This window comes from Neofelis nebulosa, chromosome 8 (assembly GCF_028018385.1).
Source record: "Neofelis nebulosa isolate mNeoNeb1 chromosome 8, mNeoNeb1.pri, whole genome shotgun sequence".
Lineage (NCBI taxonomy): Eukaryota > Metazoa > Chordata > Mammalia > Carnivora > Felidae > Neofelis > Neofelis nebulosa.
In genome coordinates, this window is record NC_080789.1 from 98,887,037 (window position 1) to 98,908,711 (window position 21,675).

Sequence of the window (21,675 nt, forward strand, 5' to 3'; positions counted from 1 at the left end):
AAGGACAATTTGTAAAATGTGGGTAGGCTCAAAAGAATATAATAATAATAACAATAATAATATTTATGTATTATATAATATATAAATATATTTATTATTATGGAATATATAAAATTGTTATTATTATTATTATTTTCCCTTGAGCCTATCCACATCTCGCAAATGGTCCCTTTACTTGTATTTACTATTTGAATCTGTCACTGTGAACAATATTAACTGTTGCTTTAGGGGCGTGGGAAACACTGTCGCCAATAGTGACCTGCCTCAATTTCCAACTTAACAGAACCGTGATTGTGCTCCTTCTACACACACCAAACACTCCAAACCCTAGTCTGGTGAACCAGCAGCAAAAATTCGTCTCGTGAGCTCTCACGTATAATACATAGAACAGCTACTTCTGCTTCCAAATCAGTTCCCAGACAACACGCTGTGAATATAGGGCGTTGACCATATTCTGACAGGTGTTTTCAAGCATGTACAATAGGTTATAACGGGGCGCTCCAAACCCCTACACGACCATCTCCCAGGTTCTTAAGTCTTAAAAAGCGTTCCAGTCATTTCCCTGTTCTACCAAGCTACCTGTTCTGAAGAAGTGGGCCATGCATTAAGTCCAGCGAGTTGTTATTCACGGCTCCCTTCCTTGGCCTTGAAATTAATTTCTTTGTCAGGAGGCATGTTGTAAGAAATGCCATAGAGATTAAGAAATTGATCTGTAAAGCCATGACTAATGGGGCTGTCTGATGCATTGACTAGAAGAAAGACAAATCTGGGTCTGCATCAGTGTTCCAGTTTTTTTTTTAAACTCAATTTTCTCTCGTTTCTCAAATATCCCACACACGCATGCACGCTCACACACACACACACCCTCCCTTTAGTTAGAGTCTCATCAATCCAGTCCAATCTGAATTCTTCTCTTTCATTTAACAAAACAGCAAAATGGATCTCATTAAGCTCATAGTTAAGATTGTACTTTCACTACATCCATCGAGTATTTCTCATATATCATCTTAACTTACAGGTAAGAAGTTTATCTGGCACAACATTTTTAGGAAAGAGTATCACAGATAAGAAGCCATCGCAGTTCCTTAACTTTCCTTTCTTAGAAGTATTTGAAGCCAATGGCTGCTCCTTTCTCTTTAAACACTTTTCTTTCTTGGATTCCATCTTGCCCTCACTTAATCCTTAATCAAATTATTCTTAATTTCAGTTATTATTTATTTCTATTCTAGGGTTTTCATTCGACTCTTGAATTATTTCCATGCGTTGACATTCTTTATATTTTTTTCTCCTCATTTAAACACACTAACCATTTTTGTTTTAAATTTCCTGTCCAATATCATCACTATCTGAAAGCATTTTCAACTCATTTTTCTTCTTATTAATATAATTTATTGTCAGATTGGCTTACATACAACACCCAGTGCTCATCCCAACGAGAAGCTCATTTTTTCTCAATTTGGCTTGTCAATTGGTGTTTTGCCAGTTAGCTTTTTCTTTTTCTTTTTTTTTAGGATGCCTCATATTTTTTTTTTATTAAATGCCAGATATCGTATGCAAAAACAGCAGAGATTATGACTATTTTTTTTTATTAAAAGGTGGGTTTTGTTTCCTGTTTTCCTGGCAGGCAGGTACAATAGAAGCAGTAAGCCTTGATCCCTTCGAGTCCCTCAAGTTCTGTCTTGTTGGTTCTTTTTATAAATTTTGTTCAACCTTTATACTGATCTTTTTGTAGGAGGTTTCATGTGATACCGGCCATGGTTCTATGGCCAGAACCCGAGATCTCCTGGTTGCTCACTGTGTAAAACCTACTGAACACATGTATAAGAGCTAGTGGTCAAGCAATGCATCTACTCCGTTTTTTTTCCGAAACAACCCATACTAGGGACAGTGTCACAGATGCAGAAGCATTAGCGGCTACTGTACTTCCCTGTCACCTGTTACACTCTAGGGTCATGCACAGGAATCCGGCAGGTCTGGACGTGTCAGACTCCAGGTGGGAGATTGTGACGCTGCGCAAGGTTGTTACAGGTGCAAGCCTGGGGAATCCTCAGCCCCGCTGCGGGAGCCAATGAAATTAGCTAAGAAATTTGGTCACGACGTTATGACATCGTGGTCAAGACGTCTCTGACGCTGCTGCCTCAGTATGTTCACCACAGAAACCGCCAGCTCACTCCTTACGTCTGTAACTGGAAGAGGTGTCGTGATTCCTCCCGCCACCCACATGGACTGTCCTAATCACTCGACCTTAGCCGGTTAACTCTGCAGATTCGCGGGAGCTAAAACGGAAGCAAATCCGTATTGGAGGAGGGAATGCTTTCCTCTCCTTCTTGTCCTGACTCTAAAGGGTGGCTGACGTTTATTCCACCGCAGCTGAGCAAACATTTCAACCTGGAAAGGCTGCGACGCTGGATCACTGGGACTGGCAGCCAGCCCCTGGAGGGGAAGACTCAGTTTCACTTAGTGTGTAGAAAGCTGGAAAGGGCGTCACTCCTGCTGTTACAACAGCGTCCGTCTGGATGATCTGCAAAATGCATAACTTCCCTGAAACCCCTCGGAGACCTGAGGTCAAGGGCAGACAGCTAAGCTAAACTTCTAAGAGACAGGGCTTACTTACTTGGGGCAAACACTCAACTCGTATAAGCTGATGTAAAGAATGAAGCTAAAGTTTTTAACAAGTTGCTTAAGAGTGTGGGTTTCTATGATTGCTACAAGACACCAGGGTATGTCATACCCACGTGCAGGCACTTTACAGACCCCACCAGATGCTGGAAGTTTGAGGGAGGACCGTTCGTGCAACATTAGACAGTTTCCTTTATGTTGAAAGGTTGGGGGGAGGTGAACAGCAGTCGCCGCACAAAAGACGTGAAGTCCCATCTGGAAATGTCTCCCCTGCAGAACAAAAGCATCCCTCTCAGGCCACAAGTGGACTAGGTGCGGCTCAAACTGAGACAAATGTGTCTATACTCCCGGGAGGGGGCGGGAACTGGAAAGGATCCCGATAGTATTCACACCCGCTTCTAGACTTACTCTGCTAAATGACGCTCTAGGCTCTAGTTACTCACAGTGGCTGCTTGTTTGACACCCAATCTGTCTCACTTCCCGTTTCTTCAGTGTTTCTCTCACCTTCCAGAAAACACAGCCTGCGCCAGCTTCTTCGGGTCTCCTGTTGCCTTTTTCCATTTTCCCTTTCTCGCGCCCTTTCCACCTTTGAAGGGGTAGCAACGCATCTTTCTTGCATAGTCATCGCCTATCCTCAGTCGCTGGGTTGTGTCCCTATGTGAGGGTTCCCAGAGAGCTGTAAGAAGGGAATCAAGAAAAACCCCACACCAAGCCCTGGAGCACCAACCCATTTCAAAGATAAGAAAAATCGTTGTGCCCTGAATAGGGCTGCCCGAAAAAAGGCAAGACCTCTAGTGCAATCTGAAATTCGGCCCCGAAATGGTTTATTTATGTCGCGTGCAGTGTTTTCATTTGTTGTGTTTGTCATATTTGTTGTTGATCTGAAATTCAAATTTGACCGGGAATTCTATATTTTAATTTGCTACGTCTGGGCACCCCTCTGTAAGCGGGGTGGCTAGAAAAATGGAGACAGCCATGTAGAGGTTGCAAACATTCTTTCAGTGAGAAGGAAGGTTTATCCTGACCACTCGACCTACCGTATGTTCTCTCTACGCCCCTGCACACACTTATCAGTCGACCTATCCAATACCCGAGCCCATGTTTTTTCATGGTATTTATCAAGTACTTAGGTGTCCAATTAATATTTTCCGAGTCACTGAAAGGCATCGAGAAATTACTGTGTTTTGTTTTGGTTTGGTTTGTTTTGTTTTAATGGAATGGCTTCTTGCTACTTTAGGCTCTGGCCTTCACAAGTCACAGAAAGCTTACTGAATGAGGGAGCCCCACAGCCACTGAGGTGTCTGCCCAGTCAGTTTTCCAGGAAAAGAAACTATATAGCATGAACCTCTAAACCCAGCCTGTCACAACAAGTGGAATAAAATAGTGCAGAATCGAACCTTGTATACTTCTGTACCAGAGAGCTTTATCCGGTAGTGAACATCTCTACCTTCGCTTACGTCTCAAGACAACTGGGGACCTGGTGTGGGACAAGCACTCCACAACTGCAGCGCAGAATTTGCTGGAGAGGAGACTGGCCAAGGGAATCTTGCCAGGCAACAGGCTGAAGCCTAGACCGTATTCGGATCATTACTCAGGAGACACTGGTCAAGCTCGTTGCCTGGAAACACTCTCTTTGCCAATCTCACCCTAGCACCTGTTGCAACACCGTCTTCTTGGTTCCCGCACCCCAAAGCAGGTGGATTCCATATTTCACAAAATGTTACCGTGAGTAATATAATTGCTTTCTCCTTTCTACTTGGTATCCGAAACGTTGAAATGCTCATTGGAAAGTAGCTCCGCTCAACACCCAGGACTGTAAACATGTGCAAAATGAGGAAAAAAGGTTTAGAGGATACAGTACGTTCTGAAAAATCTGAAAACACTTCCTTAAGGGAGAGTTAATGAACTAAACAGAAGAAAATCTCAGCCATGAGATTCCAGGAAAACACTGTGTGTATTTCAAACGTAATTTTTACGGCTGGGATATTTCTTAACGGTTCTGTCGGCCTTCCCTCCCGCCTACCAGGAACTGATCGCCAAGTTTATCGTCAAGGAGGAACCGTAAACCTGCAACCTTCAGCTACGTTCATGAAAATGGGAAGAATGTACAGACAGGGATCAGAGGCTAGGAAAACAGATGAATCTGGTGTTTTGTAAGGACCGTAGCTCTGCGTGTGTGCACAGAAATGAACTTCAGTCTTTCATTGCATAAAACTCTCGGAGACTTTTTTCCCCCCGCACCTGAACAGTTTGGGGTCAGTCTCATAGCTTTTGTGGTTCTTTTCAGAAATCGTTAAGAGTCTCATTTCAGAAATTATTATGTCCAGCAGAATCTCCAAACTCCAAACTCTTCTATTCAAACTTAAATGTAAACCTCATGTTAAAAACACTATTCTCCTCTGCCTGGGTGGCTCCGTCGGCCAAGCATCCAACTTCAGTTCAGGTCATGATCTCACAGTTCGTGGGTTTGAGCCCCACAGCAGGCTCTGTGCTGACAGATCCTTTGGATTTTCTGTCTCCATCTCTCTCTACCCCTCTCCCGCTCACACTCTGTCTCTCAAAAATAAATAAACATTAATTTTTTTTAAGCGCAGTCTTCCTCCAGCCTATACCACTTCAGACCTGGTAGCCCACAGGAGATAGGATGGGCTGTGTGTTTCCAACCTCACATGGTGGAAGAGAAAACTGAAGAAGCACAGATGTGTGCTGCTCAGAGCTACCTTACTGAGTGATTCCGTGGGTTTTTCAGAAATCACCGTATCCACCTGTTGCTTACTTCCTGTCAGAGATTTTTCTGTCTCACCTTTTGGAGTTTTATGGATTCACATTTATGAGGGTTTCACTGCCTACAGTCCTCTTCGGTACCATTCTAAACATATTTGTGGACAAATACACGTGATAGAAAATTTCCCATCTTAACTGTTTTGAAATATGTAGTTTAGTACTGGAAAGAGCATTCACACCATTTTGCAACCAGTCTGCAGAACATTTTTCATGTTGCAAAACAGAAACCTTAAACGCCTTAAATAACAACTTTGCACTTCCTCCTCCCCACCCCCTCAGTCCCTGGCAACTATCATTCTACTTTGGTCTCTATGAATTAAACTACTCTACATACCATATACAAGTGGAATCACACAGTGTTCGTTTTTCTGTGGCTGGCTTATTTCACTTAGCATTAACGTCCCCAAGTTTCATCTACGTTGTCAGAATCTTCTGCTTTTTCGAAGCTGGGGAATATCCCATGGTAGGTATATATCACATTTCATTCATTCATCCATCGATGGATCCTCGGGATGCTTTCACATTGTGGCCATTGGGAATAGTGCTATTATGAACATGGGGTTTACAAATATCTCTTCAAAATCCTGCTTTTAATTCTTTGAGAGTATATAGCCAGAAATAGAATTGCTGATTCAGATAATAATTCAATGTTTAATGTTTTGAGGCACCTCCCTATTGTTTTCCCTAATAGCTGCACCATTTTATACCCCCACCAATACTTACCATAGTGCATACATTGTTGTAATGCATCTTTAATGTGCCCTAATCATCAGATAAGTAGACAAAAATAAGCATAGATAGGAAATACACACACGCACGCACACACATACACACACACACACTCCATTATGGGAACTTTACCCCCATTATCTCATCTAAACCCAATTACCTCTCAGAAGCCTCATCTCCTAATACCATCACATTGAGGGGGTAGGGTTTCACCATATGAATTTTGTAAGTACGCATTTAGTCCATAACATAGGTATAAAGTATATATGTACATAATGTGTGTGTGTATATACGTATATACACATATATATGTGTATACACACATATATATATAATGTGGGTGTGTATGTGTATATATTTTTATTTTTATATGTACCTTTACAAGAGAATGTATGTATGTGTTAGGGGTGATTGTACATTACTTTTTACGGTCTGATAGGCACAAAATTCATCTATCATGGTTGAGTTAAATACCACCATGTTCCAGCTACATGTTTCAAATTTTAGTTTTCCAGTATAGTTATGCATATTTATAATATATGCATGGTATATTTACTCTAATTGTATAAAGTACAAACTTCACTGCTAATCTTTCAGCCTGCGAATCACGATGTATAAAGTAGATATGCATGGTGATCAATGACCAATCATGTAATGTCCTTGTAAGTCTGTCAATGACTAATTAATGTGCATCTGTTTTTAGTTAACACTTAGACAATTAAGTGTCATGTTATGTTACCGCTTCATCTCATAATGATAAACTCATGTGATATCTTACAAAAATAAATAAGCAAAAGAGGGAACTGGTCAAAAATCATTAAAATGTAGCAAAGAAACAAAAAGTGATAGTGCTGAATGAAAGCGAAAGTCAAGTCGAAAACAGAAAGTTGAGTAAAAAGAAATAGCTGATCATGAGCATATTAATACTTCCACTTTTGGAGAAACTCTAGACATGCAGCCAGAGGAATTTTGTTCCAGATGCAAAAAAAAAAAAAAAAAAAAAAAAAATGAAATGTGGAAAGCCCATACTTAGAAGTATGAAAGTTTAAGAAAGCATAGAAAAGATGCTTGGACCGTGTTATCGGTTACAAAGCAAGAAGGCAAGACTGTTCAACTTTTGTTTTAATGCAAAACTTTTTTTTTTTAAATTTTGTTTTTTTAATTTAAAAAAGTGTATTGAGGTATAGTGGGCATACAATATTGTATTAGTTTCACGTATACAATAGAGGGATTTGACAATTCTATAAATTATCCAGTGCTCACCACGACACGTGTAATTATCATCTGTCACCATATCATTATAATATTATTGACCATGCTGTACTTTTCATCCCTGTGACTTATTTATTTTATAACTAGAAGTTTGTACCTTACCAACAGCAACCCCCTTCCCCTCCCCTCTGGTATCCCCACTTTATTATCTATATTTATGAGTCCATTTCTGCTTTTTTTGTTTGTTTATGTGGTTTGTTTTTTGGTTTTTTTTTTAGATTCCACATGTAAGTAAAATCATATGGTATTTGTCTTTCTCCATCTGACTTCTTTAAAAAAATATTTTTAATGTTTATTTTTGAGAGAGAGCAACAGAGTATGAGCAGGGGAGGGTCAGAGAGAGAGGGAGACACAGAATCTGAAGTAGGCTCCAGGCTCTGAGCTGTCAGCACAGAGCCCGACGCGGGGCTGGAACCCATGAACCATGAGGTCATGACCTGGGCCAAAGTTGGGTGCCTAACGGGCTGAGCCACCCAGGCACTCCTCTCTGTCTGACTTCTGTCACTCAGCATAATACTCTCTAGGTCCATCCATGTTGTCACAAATGGCAAAATTTCATTCTATTTTATGGCTGAGGAATATTCTATTGTGTATATGCTATATCTTCTTTATCCATTCATCTATCTATGGACCCTTTGGTTGATTCCATATCTTGGCTATTGTAAATAAAACTACAGTGAACATAGCACTGCACACATCTTTTCAAATTAGTATTTGCATTTTCTTTGCATAAATACCCAACAGTGGAGGGGCACCTGGGTGGCTCAGTCAGTTAAGCCCCTGACTTCGGCTCAGGTCATGATCTCACGACTTGTGGGTTCAAGCCCTGCATCGGGCTCCATGCCGACAGCTCAGAGCCTAGAGCTTGCTTCGGATTCTGTCTCCCTCTCTCTCTGCCCCTCCCTGGCTCATGCTCTGTCTCTAAATAAATAAATAAATAAATATTTAAAAAAAATTTTAAATGCCCAACAGTGGAACTACTGGACTGTATGATATTTCTATTTTTAATATTTTGAGGATCTTTCTTCCACACTGTTTTCCACAGTAGCAACACCAATTTACATTCCTACCAGCAGTTCACAAGAGTTCCTTTTTCTCTCTGTCCTTATCAATACTTGCTATTTCTTGCTTTTTTTATACTAGCCATTCTGACAGGTGTAAGCTGATATCTTATTGTGGTTTCGATTTGCATTTTCTTGGTGATTAGTGACACTGGGCATCTTTTCACGTGTCTGTTGGCCATCCGGATGTCTTCTTCAGAAAAATGTCTATTCAGACCCTCTACCCACTTTTAAAAATATGATTATTTGGGGGGTTTTGGTATTAAGTTGTATGAGTTCTTCATAGGTTTTGGATATTAGCCCCTTATCAGATATATCACTTGCAACTATCTTCTCCCATTCAGTAGGTTGTCTTAGCATTTTGTTGAAGGTTTCCTGGGCTGTGCAAAAGTTTTTTAGTTTGATGTAGTCCCAATAGTTTATATGTGCTTTTGTTTCGCTTGACTGAGTAGGCATATCCAGAAACATGTTGGTAAGTCTAATGTCCAAGAGATTACTGTTTACATTTTCTTTTAGGAGTTTTATGATTTTAGGTTTTACACTATGTCCTCAATCCATTTGAGTTTATTTTTGTGTATAGTGTAAGAAAGTGGTCTGGTTTTATTTTCAGAGCACTCTTCATAAGTTTTTAGGCTTTTTAAAAAACAAAATAAGGGGCGCCTGGGTGGCTCAGTCGGTTAAGCATCCAACTTCAGCTCAGGTCATGATCTCACGGTCCGTGAGTTCGAGCCCCACGTCGGGCTCTGGGCTGATGGCTCAGAGCCTGGAGCCTGCTTCCGATTCTGTGTCTGCCTCTCTCTCTGCCCCTCCCCTGTTCATGCTCTGTCTCTCTCTGTCTCAAAAATAAATAAACATTAAAAAAACAACAACAACAAAATAAAACAAAAGACTTGAATTCTCAATGTTTCTGATGTTTTTTTAAAAAAATTTTTTTGATTTTATTAAAAAAATTTTTTTAATGTTTATTTGTTTTTGAGAGAGACAGAGGCAGAATGCGAGTGGGTTAGGGGCAGAGAAAGAGGGAGGCACAGAATCCAAAGCAGGCTCCAGGCTCCCAGCCGTCAGCACAGAGCCCGATGTGGGGTTCAAACTCACAGAGCTGTGAGATGTGCGTGACCTGAGCCGATGTCGGATGCTCAACCGACTGAGCCACACAGGCGCCCCTTAAATTTTTTTTAATGTTTATTTATTTTTGAGAGCAGAGAGAGACAGCGTTTGAGCGAGGGAGGAGCAGAGAGAGGGGGAGACACTGACTCTGAAGCAGGGTCCAGGCTCCGAGCTGTCAGCACAGAGCCTGACACCAGACTAGAACCCACAAACCACAAGATCATGACCTGAGCCAAAGTCGGATGCTTAACTGACTGAACCACCCAGGCGCCCCTCAGTATATCTGATGTTTAAAATACAGTGTTGTAAAAAAAAAATAGCTTTATTGGTTTTTTTATTCCCTGTATGTTTTTGAGGGAGAGTAACAGAGTTTTCAATATTTCAAAAAAAATTTTTTTAATTGAGGAACAATCATAATTTCCCCCTTTGATTATTAGAGTAATATGGCTTGGTTTTTGCCTGTGTGTCATTTTTTATCATCCCATTCCACTGTGGAAAGGGAAGACTGCCTATACATGAAACTAATTTTCATTCAAGCACTAAAATTTATCCAATTGTTCCTAAGCAGTCCATAGGGGGAGCTAGAACTCAAAAACTGAAAAGAATGGGGGTGGGGGGGCAGTATTTGAAAAAAGTAGGAGGGATAGCAAAACCACCTTGTGGCTAGGTTTCAGGCTGTCGGTCCACATGTTGTAAAATTGTCTTAGATTTGAGATTTTAGGGTGACTATATAAAGCCGTCCAAAATGAGGGGAATCGCCCTCCCCTGCCCAGCTGGGGGGTTAGCAGGTGGGAGGGAAGGAGCCAATCAGAGACTGAGTTCTCAGAGTCGTCTCTGTGGTCCAGCCAATCCCAGGCTGTTGAGCCCTGGCCCCTGGGGTAAAGGTAGCGGTTGATGCCTGCCCGCAGGCCGTTACTTCTCCAGCCTCAAAACAGAAGAGCCTTGTCCGTGAGCCTCCGAGATGGAGGGCAGTAGGGCTGAGCATAGCGATGGTATTGATGGGATGCAGGCCATGGAGCAGAAGGTCATGAGGCCAGGTAAGGGGCGCCACGGAGCTTGACCTTGGGTACAGGAACTGAGCCCTCCCATGATTAGCCTACCATCCCTTCTGGATCCCAGCTTGCAGTCCGAGCAGTTTTTCTTTAACTGTCCATAACCTGGCCCTGAAATAAAAGCAGGCATCATTAATAAAACAAAGGATTCAAAGAAACGGTGGATCCACCCCTCTGCACCCGATTTTTTCCTTCTTAGAAGAGGCAGAAATTCATTAAAAAGTCCCAGGATGAAGTTTGGTTTTCTATTCTGGAACCGGGGCAAGAGCACTGAGTCAATAAAATAATGGTCAGAAATGGCGCCAAAAAGTGGAAGCCAAGCACTGCTGAGACTTTTGCTGCTGAAAAGGTCCAGCTCTTAGTACCCTTTCTCATTCTCTCATTTTCCAATTGCCGGGTTGTAAAGCACCTAGAGCAGGTAGAGAAAAAGACAAATCTCACGCGAGTTTTCTGTTTGTTTGCTTGTTGTTTATTTTTCTTTAGAAGATAAACAATGATATGCATCTTCCTTAGGTATAGTAACAAAGAAAATGCTAGTCATATCAAGTATATGTGGAGGCATCGCTTTACTTCTGTGGGTAATGTTAGAATTTCCCAGAAAATGTAAGTAAACAATTTCTGCTAAAACTATGTTAATTGTATTATCATTGATTCAGTCTGGTACCAGTGACTACTAGCCTGTTCTTCTTCCCTGACATTGAACAATTGGAATCAGAAAGCATTCTCCTTGCCAGAGCATCTAATTGTTTTTCAAACCCAGTCATCTGCTTTGCCTTCTAGAATGTTCATTGTCTTAATATCTATTGAACTTCAGGCACGGTGCTAGGTGATGATGTTACCAAGATGAAAAAAAAAAGAAAGAAAGAAAGAGAAAGAAAGAAAGATAAGAAAAGAAAAGAAAAGAAAAGGCAAGGCGGTGGGGGGGCAGTGGATTTTGGCCTGAAAGGAATTAATACTTGATGGAAGAAACAAATATTTATGCCAATAGTAACTGTAAAATAATTGTTAAATACAAGTATGTTCAATGTGAAGAGGAAGAAAAGGAGATTATGAATCTGCCCTTGGTAGGTAAGACTTTATGAAGGTAGGGGTATTTGCACTGAAACTTAAGGTCAGGTAGGTATTTAGGAGAGAGTGCCTTCGATGAGAGAAAGAACACGAGTGTTAGAGAATCACACCAGGAATAACTGTGATAAGAGTTCAAAAAATTGGAGTGAAGACTGACAGTCGTATCACGTTTTCGCTACTGCGTTAACTCTCTCCCATACATGATTATTTTATACTTTCTCTTTTCTCTCCAGACCTTTCATGCCTTTTTCTTCATCTTCACTCTCGAGTCTATGTTTTGCTTTTCGTTTTACCTCATCAATTATAACAATTACTAGAAAACTCCCAAACACTCCCATGACCACATCTACTTTTTTACCTCTATTGCTACCCATATACTCTGTCTAGATTCCAGGTACTGTAGATGGAGTATTTGTGCCCCACACTAGATTCTATAGCCTCTCACCAATCAGTTATATTACTCGGGTAATATTCCCCTCTCTCCTACATTATAGTTTTTTCACACTCAACTGAAACGTCTCCATCAGCAATACATGATGGTGATATCTCTCTTACCTTGAAAATAAAATTCATTAGCCCTTACTCCTTCTTTAGCTACCAATTTCTTTCTTTTTTTTCTTCTGTTACAGCAACCACCTTGAATTTTTTGCTAATTTTTTTTCTAAATTCTGTCTTCCCATTTTCTGTTAAACGTACTCTGGTCAGGTTCCACTTCCTTTTCTGTCTACTGAATTTGTCTTTCAAGTTCATTGGCAACTTCTGTGTTGTCACATGGTATGCTTTCTACCTAATTAATTGGCTTCTTCCAGCTTTACTTTGTTTATTCTTTCTTCTCTCCCTGACCTCTTAACTTTGGGGTGCCTTGGGGCTCAGTCCCTGAGCAGGTCCCCTCTGTATCTACCCTTGCACCCTGGGCAATGTGAACCATGCTTACAACTCTAAATGTCATATAATTCTGATCGCCTCCAAATACACATCTCCAATCTGGGTTTCTTCACTGAATTTCAAATATTTCAATCCACCAACTTGACTGTCTAATACATTACCCAAGTCGAAGTCTTAGTCTGTCTCTCTCCCATAACCTCTTCTATCTGGGTCTTCCTTACCTCAGGAAATAGCAACTTGGTCTTTCCAATTTTCAAACCAAAAATCTTTTTTTTTCCAGTAAAATTTTTTATTATTTATTTATTTATTTATTTTTATTTTATTTTATTTTTTTAATACATGAAATTTATTGTCAAATTGGTTTCCATGCAACACCCAGTGCTCATCCCAAAAGATGCCCTCCTCAATACCCGTCACCCACCCTCCCCTCCCTCCCACCCCCCATCAACCCTCAGTTTGTTCTCAGTTTTTAAGAGTCAAACCAAAAATCTTATAGCCATGTTTGACTCTTTTTTCCAATCCACTAGCCTCCAAAATAACCGGCAAAGTCATCCTGGTCTTTCAAAATATAACTAGTATCTGAGTCCTTTTCCCCACTTCTACTGTTACTACCTCGTACCTTGCCAGCATCCTCTTTTCTAAATGTTCTTCCCTCTCCTACCCTTTCCCTCTTAGAGCAAAGTTATCCACTGAAAATGTGATAGGGACCACAGACAACATTTATATTTTAGAAGCCCCAGTAAGAAAGTGAAAAACAAATGAAAATTGGTTTAATTGTATTTTGTATTTAACCCAGTGTGAAAACTGAAATGATATGGGGTCACTTATGTCAAGGTGTTTTAAAAGGCATCCAGGAGGTCATTAAGGAGGTAGGCCTTATGCACGTCCTCCTGAACAGCTGAACTGGGCCAAACCCCAAATAGTCCAAGGACTCCACCAGAACACCTGCGATGTGCTACAGTAATGGACTTTTGTTCAGTGACAAACCACCTGTGCTTAGCCAAGATTAATTTTTAGCTACCAGCACCAATTAAAATTCTTCGTAAGCAATAAATGCTCTCGGGGCGCCTGGGTGGCTCAGTAGGTTGAGCGTCCGGCTTCAGCTCAGGTCACGATCTCGCAGTTTGTGGGTTCGAGCCCCGCATCGGGCTCTGTGCTGACGGCTCGGAGCCTGGAGCCTGCTTCGGATACTGTGTCTCCCTCTTTCTGCTCCTCCCCTGCTCATGCTCTGTCTCTCTCTCTCCTTCAAAAATAAAATAAAATAAATAAAACAAAATAAAATATTAAAAAAAAACAAAGCAAAAAACATTGCTCTCTCATCTTAAAGAACCCCTGACTTTTGTTTCCAAGTGGGATGCTATTTTGGATTGTACTCAAGTCTGTGTACCCTGAATTGCAACTCTTTGATTCCACAACAATGCTTTTGCTTGATTATTGCCTCCTGAAAAATTCAGGTTAACAACTGTATGGTCAGTATATTATCACCTCACCACATATCAATAGATTAATCATTCATGATATTTAAAAAATTGTTGTAGTCTGTTGTTGATATTCCGTGTGTATTTTATGCTTCTGGGACATTTGGAATTGGACGGGCCACATTTCAAATGATTGATAGCCACATGTAGCTACTGGCCACCGTACTGCTCAGTACACTTCTACAATATATTTTAAACACATTTTTTAAAAAACAAATCAGATCTCTTTAAAATGCTGCATTGGTTTTTCATTCACTTGGAGTAATGCCACATTCTTTTTTTTTTTTTTTTTTTTTTTTTTTTAATTTTTTTTTTTCAACGTTTTTTATTTAGTTTTTTGGGACAGAGAGAGACAGAGCATGAACGGGGGAGGGGCAGAGAGAGGGAGACACAGAATCGGAAACAGGCTCCAGGCTCCGAGCCATCAGCCCAGAGCCTGACGCGGGGCTCGAACTCACGGACCGCGAGATCGTGACCTGGCTGAAGTCGGACGCTTAACCGACTGCGCCACCCAGGCGCCCCTAATGCCACATTCTTGCAGATGGCCTCCAGACTCTGTTGGGTCCAGTCACCCAATTACCTTTGTGATCTCATTCCCTGCTACTTACTTGCCTCTTCACTCAGTCGCCTTCAGTTGTACCAGCATCGTCACTCTCTTTCTTTTTTAAAATTTTTTAACTTTTTAATGTTTATTTGTTTTTGAGAAAGAGAGAGTGCTAGCTGGGGAGGGCAGAGAGAGAAAGAGAGGGAGACACAGAATCCAAAACAGGCTCCAGGTTCTGAGACATCAGCACAGAGCTCGATGCGGGGCTGGAACCCACAAACTGTGAGATCATGACCTGAGCCAAAGCTGGACGCTCAATCGACTGAGCCATCCGGGCACCTTCAAGCATCCTCACCGTTTTATTAACAAGCCAGGCACTTCACCTTGGTCCTTTGTACTGTTTTTTTTTTTTTTCTTTTTCTTCTTTGCTTGGGAAAATCTCCCCCTAAATGTGCATATTCCTCACTAGCTCAGTTGGTTCAAACTTTTAGTAAATATTAACCTCTGGTTGAATCCTATCCTGACTACTGCGTTAAAATTGTAAGTCTTTCCACCAATAATCCTAATTGCCTTCACTCTGATATATTTTATGACAAACTATATAATTCAGTAGACATGCAAGTCCCATAAAGCAAGGATTTTTTTTGTTTTGCATGTACACTGTTGTATTCCTAGAGCTACAAAAATATCTGCCACATGATAGAAACTCAACTGGTAGTTGTCAAATGAATGAATGAATTAGTGAATGAACGACAAAACTTGGTTTTCTGGTAACCCAGGTTCTGAACCAAGCACTTGAGTTTTGTACAAGCTTTTTATTTCAACACCAAACTTTAACATCATTTTGAGCTTGATACTTTCAGATAATTTTGGTGACCTGATTTTTCCACTTGGTTTTTAAACCGGGGCTCATACGAATAGTCCTACACTGCTGTTTTCTTTCCCATTTGAAGATTCTCTCATTCATAAGCCTGACTATAAACCCGTCATATATTTCAGATGTGAAGAGGTGTCCTTTTGTTGAGCCTTCTGTTCCTCAGGGCTGTACCTTAACAAGTAACTTCATCTATCTAGTTGCAGTAAGTTGGAAAGTAAAAAGTGGATGGCAGAAAGCTCGTAAAATCCTGATCTTTATTTCCCTGCATTCTTTTGTGCTTAAGAACAAAGGAACACCTCCAACTCCTGTGGGAATGTTGTTCTTCAAAGACAGTCAAGTTTCAATTAAGTCAGCAATAGGAAACCACCCCTCTGATGTTATGGATTTATTTACTATTGGTTAATTTACAGTGGAAAGGAAGTGGATGAATAGGAAAGAAATGGATGAATAAAGAAAATGCCAGTAGTATAAAAAATGGGAGGAAACTGGCTAAAGATTAGTTTCTGGATGTTTATTTGTCTATTATTGCTAATCTTAAATTATACATACACCCTCATTCTTCAATGCCGATTTCTTTCATTCTATGTTCTTGATCTTTTCTTTTTTTGAGCTGAGGTTTGAAGTTAAATCATTTGAACTGAATATGGAAGTAAAATACATTTTCTCAATCTGAAATATATCTTTTACCCTAAATGTGAGACTCTTCCTTTGTCCTATACTTTCTTCATTTTTTTTCTACCATTGTGTTAATTTTAGTTAAAAAGCCAAAGATACTTAATGACAATACATGCTCTGAGGATGAAACTATATGTCCACAAGACTGGAACCAAATCAGTAATAATTGCTTCTTTCAATCTGAACGTGAAAAAACTTGGATAGAGGGTCAAGAAAACTGCATAGCCTATCGTGGATCTCTGGCCATATTCAACTCCAAGAATGAAGTGGTTAGATTTCTCTTTCACAATATAAATCTCATTTAATTTATTGACTAGCTATTATATGACAAGTATACTTCAAGGGTGTGATAGATCAGTCAACAAAACAAAGACTTTTGCCTTTATGGAGCTTAGATTCCAAAGGAAGTGACAGGGAATAAAACATAATCATAATAAATATATTAAATTACATAGTATTTTAGAAGGTAGTAAATTTTTATATACATATACATGATTTATGGATATGATATATATGAATATGATATGATATGATATATGATATGATATAGATATATAGATATAGATATATAGATAGATACATAAGCAATATTATGAGTGTCCTAGGTGGATAGGCTGCAAGTAGGATAGTCTTATTTCATTGAGATGATGGCACTGAGCAAAACTGTAAAGTAGTTAAGAGAGTTGGTTAGAGGAATATCTGGGGGATAAGCTTCCCAAGAAGAAGAAACATCTGGAGCATGGACCTTAAGGTAGGTGTATGCCTGGAATATTCAAGGACCAGAAAAAAACAAAACAAAACAAAACAGCCAATGTGCCTAGCATGAGGGAGTGAGTGAGGAATGTGGATGATTAGGGTCTTGGAGGCTATTGTAAATACTTTGGTCTTCCTCCAAGTAAAATTAGGGAGATATTGCAGAACTATGAACAAAAGTGAGACATGATCCGACTTGATCAAGAGAGACTTGATCTGACTTGAAAGCATCATTTGCTTTGCTGTGATGAGCTAATGAGTGGCAAATACAAAAGCAGAGTGCCAAGGCTATTGGGATAACCCTAGCAAGAGGATAATGGGCCCGAAGAAGGACCATAGCATTAGAGGTAATGAGAATGAGAAAACTAGGAGAGATCCATTATAACACCCTGTATTTCATAAAAGGAAATGTTGATGCCCCATCTGGGAACTTCTTCCTATTGGATTGGACTGAAAAAACTCAATGCAAGCACACCCTGGATGTGGGTAAATGGAGATGCATTCAGCAATTGGTAAGCCTTCATGGCATTTATTATTGAATGTGTTAAGTATAGTAAGGATTCTGAGTCTATAATCAGCTACCCCTATAGTTGCCTCCACATTATGTCCCCAAAGACTGTCAATATATGGATGCCATATTCAGACAAATATACAGTCTTTAGTCGGGGTTTGGCATTAAATATCAACATCTACTTCTATAAGGTAAGGTGGACTATATATACGACATATGTACCCCAAGTATTCTTTTTATCCTAGCCTAGAGAAAAATCAAAGTAGTTTGATCCTTGACTATTTCCTCTTGGGGTTTTGCCTTTGTTTGTTGGGGGTCTGTCATTGATAGGGGAGTCTGAGAAAGTATACTCAAGCTTACACTTACCACACACACTAGTGGCCTGAAATGGAAGGGAATGAGTGAGAAAGAGAAAATGTACGCTCTATTTTTTTTTATTTAAAAAAATCTTTTTAATGTTTATTTTTGAGAGAGAGAGACAGAGTATGAGCCAAGGAAGGGCAGAGAGAGAAGGAGACACAGAATCCGAAGCAGGCTCCAGGCTCTGAGCTGTCAGCACAAAGCCTGATGTGGGACTCGAATCCACGAACTGTGAGATCATGACCTGAGCCAAAGTCAGACACTTAACCGACTGAGCCATGCAGGTGCCCCAATGTATGCTCTATTTTTAAATAATAGACCTTTGTTTAAAATTCTTGAACTTCTCGGGGCCCCCGGGTGGCTCAGTCGGTTAAGCAGCTGACTTCGGCTCAGGTCATGATCTCACGGTCCGTGAGTTCGAGCCCCGTGTCGGGCTCTGTGCTGATTCGGATTCTGTGTCTCCCTCTCTCTCTCTGCCCCTCCCCACCCACCACACTCTGTCTCTGAAAAATGAACAAACCTTAAAAAAAAAAAAAAAAAGATGGTGTATTCGTTTGCTAAGGCTCCTATAACAAATACCACAGACTGGACAGCATAAACAAGTTCTGGAGGCAAGAACTACCAGACCAAGGTGTCAGGAGGGCCAATTTCTTCTGGGGCCTCTCCCCTTGGCCTGTAGATGACTGTCTTCTCCTTCTGTGTCTTCGCATGGTCTTCCCTCTGTGCACATGCCTATCTGGGTCCAAGCCTCTTCCTATGAGGACACCAGTAACATTGGATGAGGGCTCACCCTGAAGACCTCATTTGAACTTAATCACATCTTTAAACACATTATCTCTTAATATGGTTGCATTCTGAACCACTATGGGTCAGGTCATAAACATACGAACTGGGAGAGGTACAGAATTAAGCCCATAACAATTGGCACTAGGGTATGTGAAGGCCCAGAAATATACCTGTGTTTTGGAGATAAGCAGGATGGAATGTTGAAGGCAACCTAGAAATTAGGAGAGTAGGGGCACCTGGGTGGCTCAGTCAGTTGAGCGTCCGACTTCAACTCAGGTCATGATCTCGCAGTCCGTGAGTTCGAGCCCCGCGTCGGGCTCTGTGCTGACAGCTCAGAGCCTGGAGCCTGTTTCGGATTCTGTGTCTCCCTTCCTCTGACCCTCCCCAGTTCATGCTCTGTCTCTCTCTGTCTCAAAAATAAATAAACACTAAAAAAAAATTAAAAAAAAAAAGAAATTAGGAGAGTTTACACCAGTCTTACAAAGTTCCTCAAAAATGAAGGGCTAAGAGCATTTCAGTTGCCATATACCCAGGTATTTATCCTAACAACATTCTCTTTTTCTTTTTTCTCATTCTGAGTTTTCAATTTCGTGTGTTTTATGTGACCTAAGATACGAACTTAGAAAACCCTTTCTAGATATTTTATTTATGATTATTTACATCTGTCATAGTCCATCAAGTGAAGAATCCTTATTTCACTATTACTATGGTCACGGCTTCAAAAAATGGATCAGGGAACATTTATTTCGGCCTTAAGATATATCAGTGTTTTAAATGTGTGCAGGGGGATTCAATAAAATATCAGTCACACTCTCCCTGTATGTGATCTTTAAAAGGCTGAATATATTTATTTACTTATTCTTATTTCAGTGTATAAAAAGAAGAATCTAACCCTTCACAAAGTGATTTTCCATGTTTACTACATTATAAAACAGCATAAAGTTCCAGGATTCTTTGTTGTTATTGCAGTAAAGTTGCCTGGTGTTCGTTTCTTCCCATCCTCCCATCCTGGGGAGAAGTTTGGAGGTTGAAATAGAGAGAAGCAGCTCGTTTCATCCCTCTATTCTTTTTGCATTGCACATTTTGGTTTGATTTTGTTTTTCTTTCTTTCTTTCTTTTTTTTTTTTTTTTTAGTGTTTATTCATTTTTGAGAATGGAAATCTGTTCGAGAAAACAGAGAGATACAGAGGGCAAGCAGGGGAGGGGCAGAGAGAAAGGGAGACACAGAATCGGAAGCAGGCTCCAGGCTCCGGGCTGTCAGCACAGAGCCCGACACGGGGCTCAAACCCATGAACCGTGAGATCGTGACCTGAGCTGAGGTTGGACGCTTAACCAACTGAGCCACCCAGGCACCTCTACATTGCACATTTTGAAACATAATCAGCAAAGTTACCTATTTTAGGCTGTGCCCAGTTAGTTTTCATGAGGTTCGGTAAATAATCTCCTTATTTTGTTCCAGGTTCAATATTGAAGGAAGTGGAATGTGCGCCTTCATGCTTCACAAGAGAATAAGCAGTGCCAATTGTGATAACACAATGAAATATATATGTGGCAGAGAACCCCGTTGTCCTTAGACAAAGGGTTCCCCAGAATACAGCGAATAAAGTAATGAAAGACAAACTTTTTTATTCATTGTACATTCATGTATATACATTTTTCTTATCAGACATATGTTTTAAGATGCTTGGTGAAGTTTTCAATGACTTCTCTTCATTTAAATGGTAATTTAAGAAGTCAAGAAACTACACTGAGGTTTTACATGACGTTGCTAAGCAACATAAGCTGTTGTGTCTAAGCCTATGGGTACAATGGTGGTCGTGTTCATAACTGATTCAACAGCACGCCTCAGGGGAACAGATTGGAGGGTAAAGAGAAGGCAGTGAAAGATTCCTTTACTCCTCTGAACTTCAACTACATCTGCCTACAAGAGATAAGACATAAAGCATGGAGTGAGCATTGGGTGTTCCACTCAGCCTCCAGTGGTATGTTAACACATTTAGAATTCAGAGAGAAGGCCACGGGAGAGGTGTTCAGAGATTAATTAGGGTTTCTGACTTTGCATCACCATCAAAGACCAAATCCCCTGAAAATGAATTTATACTGAGCCATGTATAATTTTTCACGGTTTCCTAGATCTTTATTCAGATTACCGAGCTGAAGAATTGTATCGCAAGGATTTGCTGTCGCTGAAACCACGGAAGGAATCGGGCTTTGGGATGTGGGTCGTGGTGAGCAAAACATGAATATTTAGAGAGCAGAATGTGAGGGAAGGTGCCCTTGTGACTTGAAGAAATCATGGAAATCTATCTTTCACAAATCTATGGGATTTAAAGCCCAGATCATATGTATTTTTTAAAGTTTATTTTTGAAAGACAGTGCAAGGGTAGGGGGGAGGCGCAGGAGAGAGGGAGAGAGAATCCCAAGCAGACTCCTAACTGTCAACACAGAGCCCACTTGGGGCTTGAACCCATGAAACTGTGAGATTGTGACCTGAGCTCAAACTGAGAGTCAGACATTTAACTCACTGAGCCACCCAGGTGCCCCTAGATCCCAGATCATATTTAAATAGGAACCTGAGGGGCAGAGGGAGAGGGTCAACATTCTAGTTTTCAGAGGGTTGATGGGGGGTGGGAGGGAGCGGGGTAGGGTGATGGGTATTGAGGAGGGCACCTTTTGGGATGAGCACTGGGTGTTGTATGGAAACCAATTTGACAATAAATTTCATATATTAAAAAAAACATTCTAGTTTTCATTATAAATCTGTGCACATCTTACTATTTTAGTCTATATTTTCTTTCCTTTTACATTTACAAACGCAATGAGTGATGAAATATTCTCAGAAGAAATTTTCTTAAATTTTTCTTAAACAAATGAGCAAATGAAAGCTTAGATTATTTGTAGGTTTTGTTAAACTACTCAATTGCCTCTGTCAGGCTTGGAGGAGAAAAAAAATAGTAATTGCAAAGCAAAATGTGAGGTGCTTTAATATATGTGTGTACAAGGTTGAAAGGGAGCATGTAAGGGGAGAAAAGTTGTTCAAGTTCACTGAATGTCTACCGTGTCCTTTCTGTGTCCAGTATACTTTATGCCATCTCATGTAATAGCCTTCCAAGC

At 40.4% G+C, this 21,675-nt stretch overlaps 1 protein-coding gene across 2 annotated transcripts; it reads left to right on the plus strand.

Annotated features, from left to right (window-relative positions):
* The first annotated feature begins 10,431 nt into the window (after positions 1 to 10,431).
* LOC131520024 (early activation antigen CD69-like) lies at positions 10,432 to 20,181 on the plus strand. 2 transcript variants are annotated; one of them, XM_058743718.1, is made up of 5 exons: positions 10,433 to 10,609; positions 11,138 to 11,227; positions 16,233 to 16,420; positions 17,310 to 17,416; positions 20,021 to 20,181. In XM_058743718.1, exons 1-5 carry the CDS (start codon positions 10,534 to 10,536, stop codon positions 20,133 to 20,135), a joined length of 576 nt encoding a protein of 191 aa, XP_058599701.1. In that variant the 5' UTR covers positions 10,433 to 10,533; the 3' UTR covers positions 20,136 to 20,181. The 2 variants fall into 2 exon arrangements, with proteins under 2 accessions (XP_058599702.1, XP_058599701.1); XM_058743719.1 differs by lacking the exon at positions 11,138 to 11,227 and having other exon boundaries at positions 10,432 to 10,609.
* The last annotated feature ends 1,494 nt before the right edge of the window (positions 20,182 to 21,675 follow it).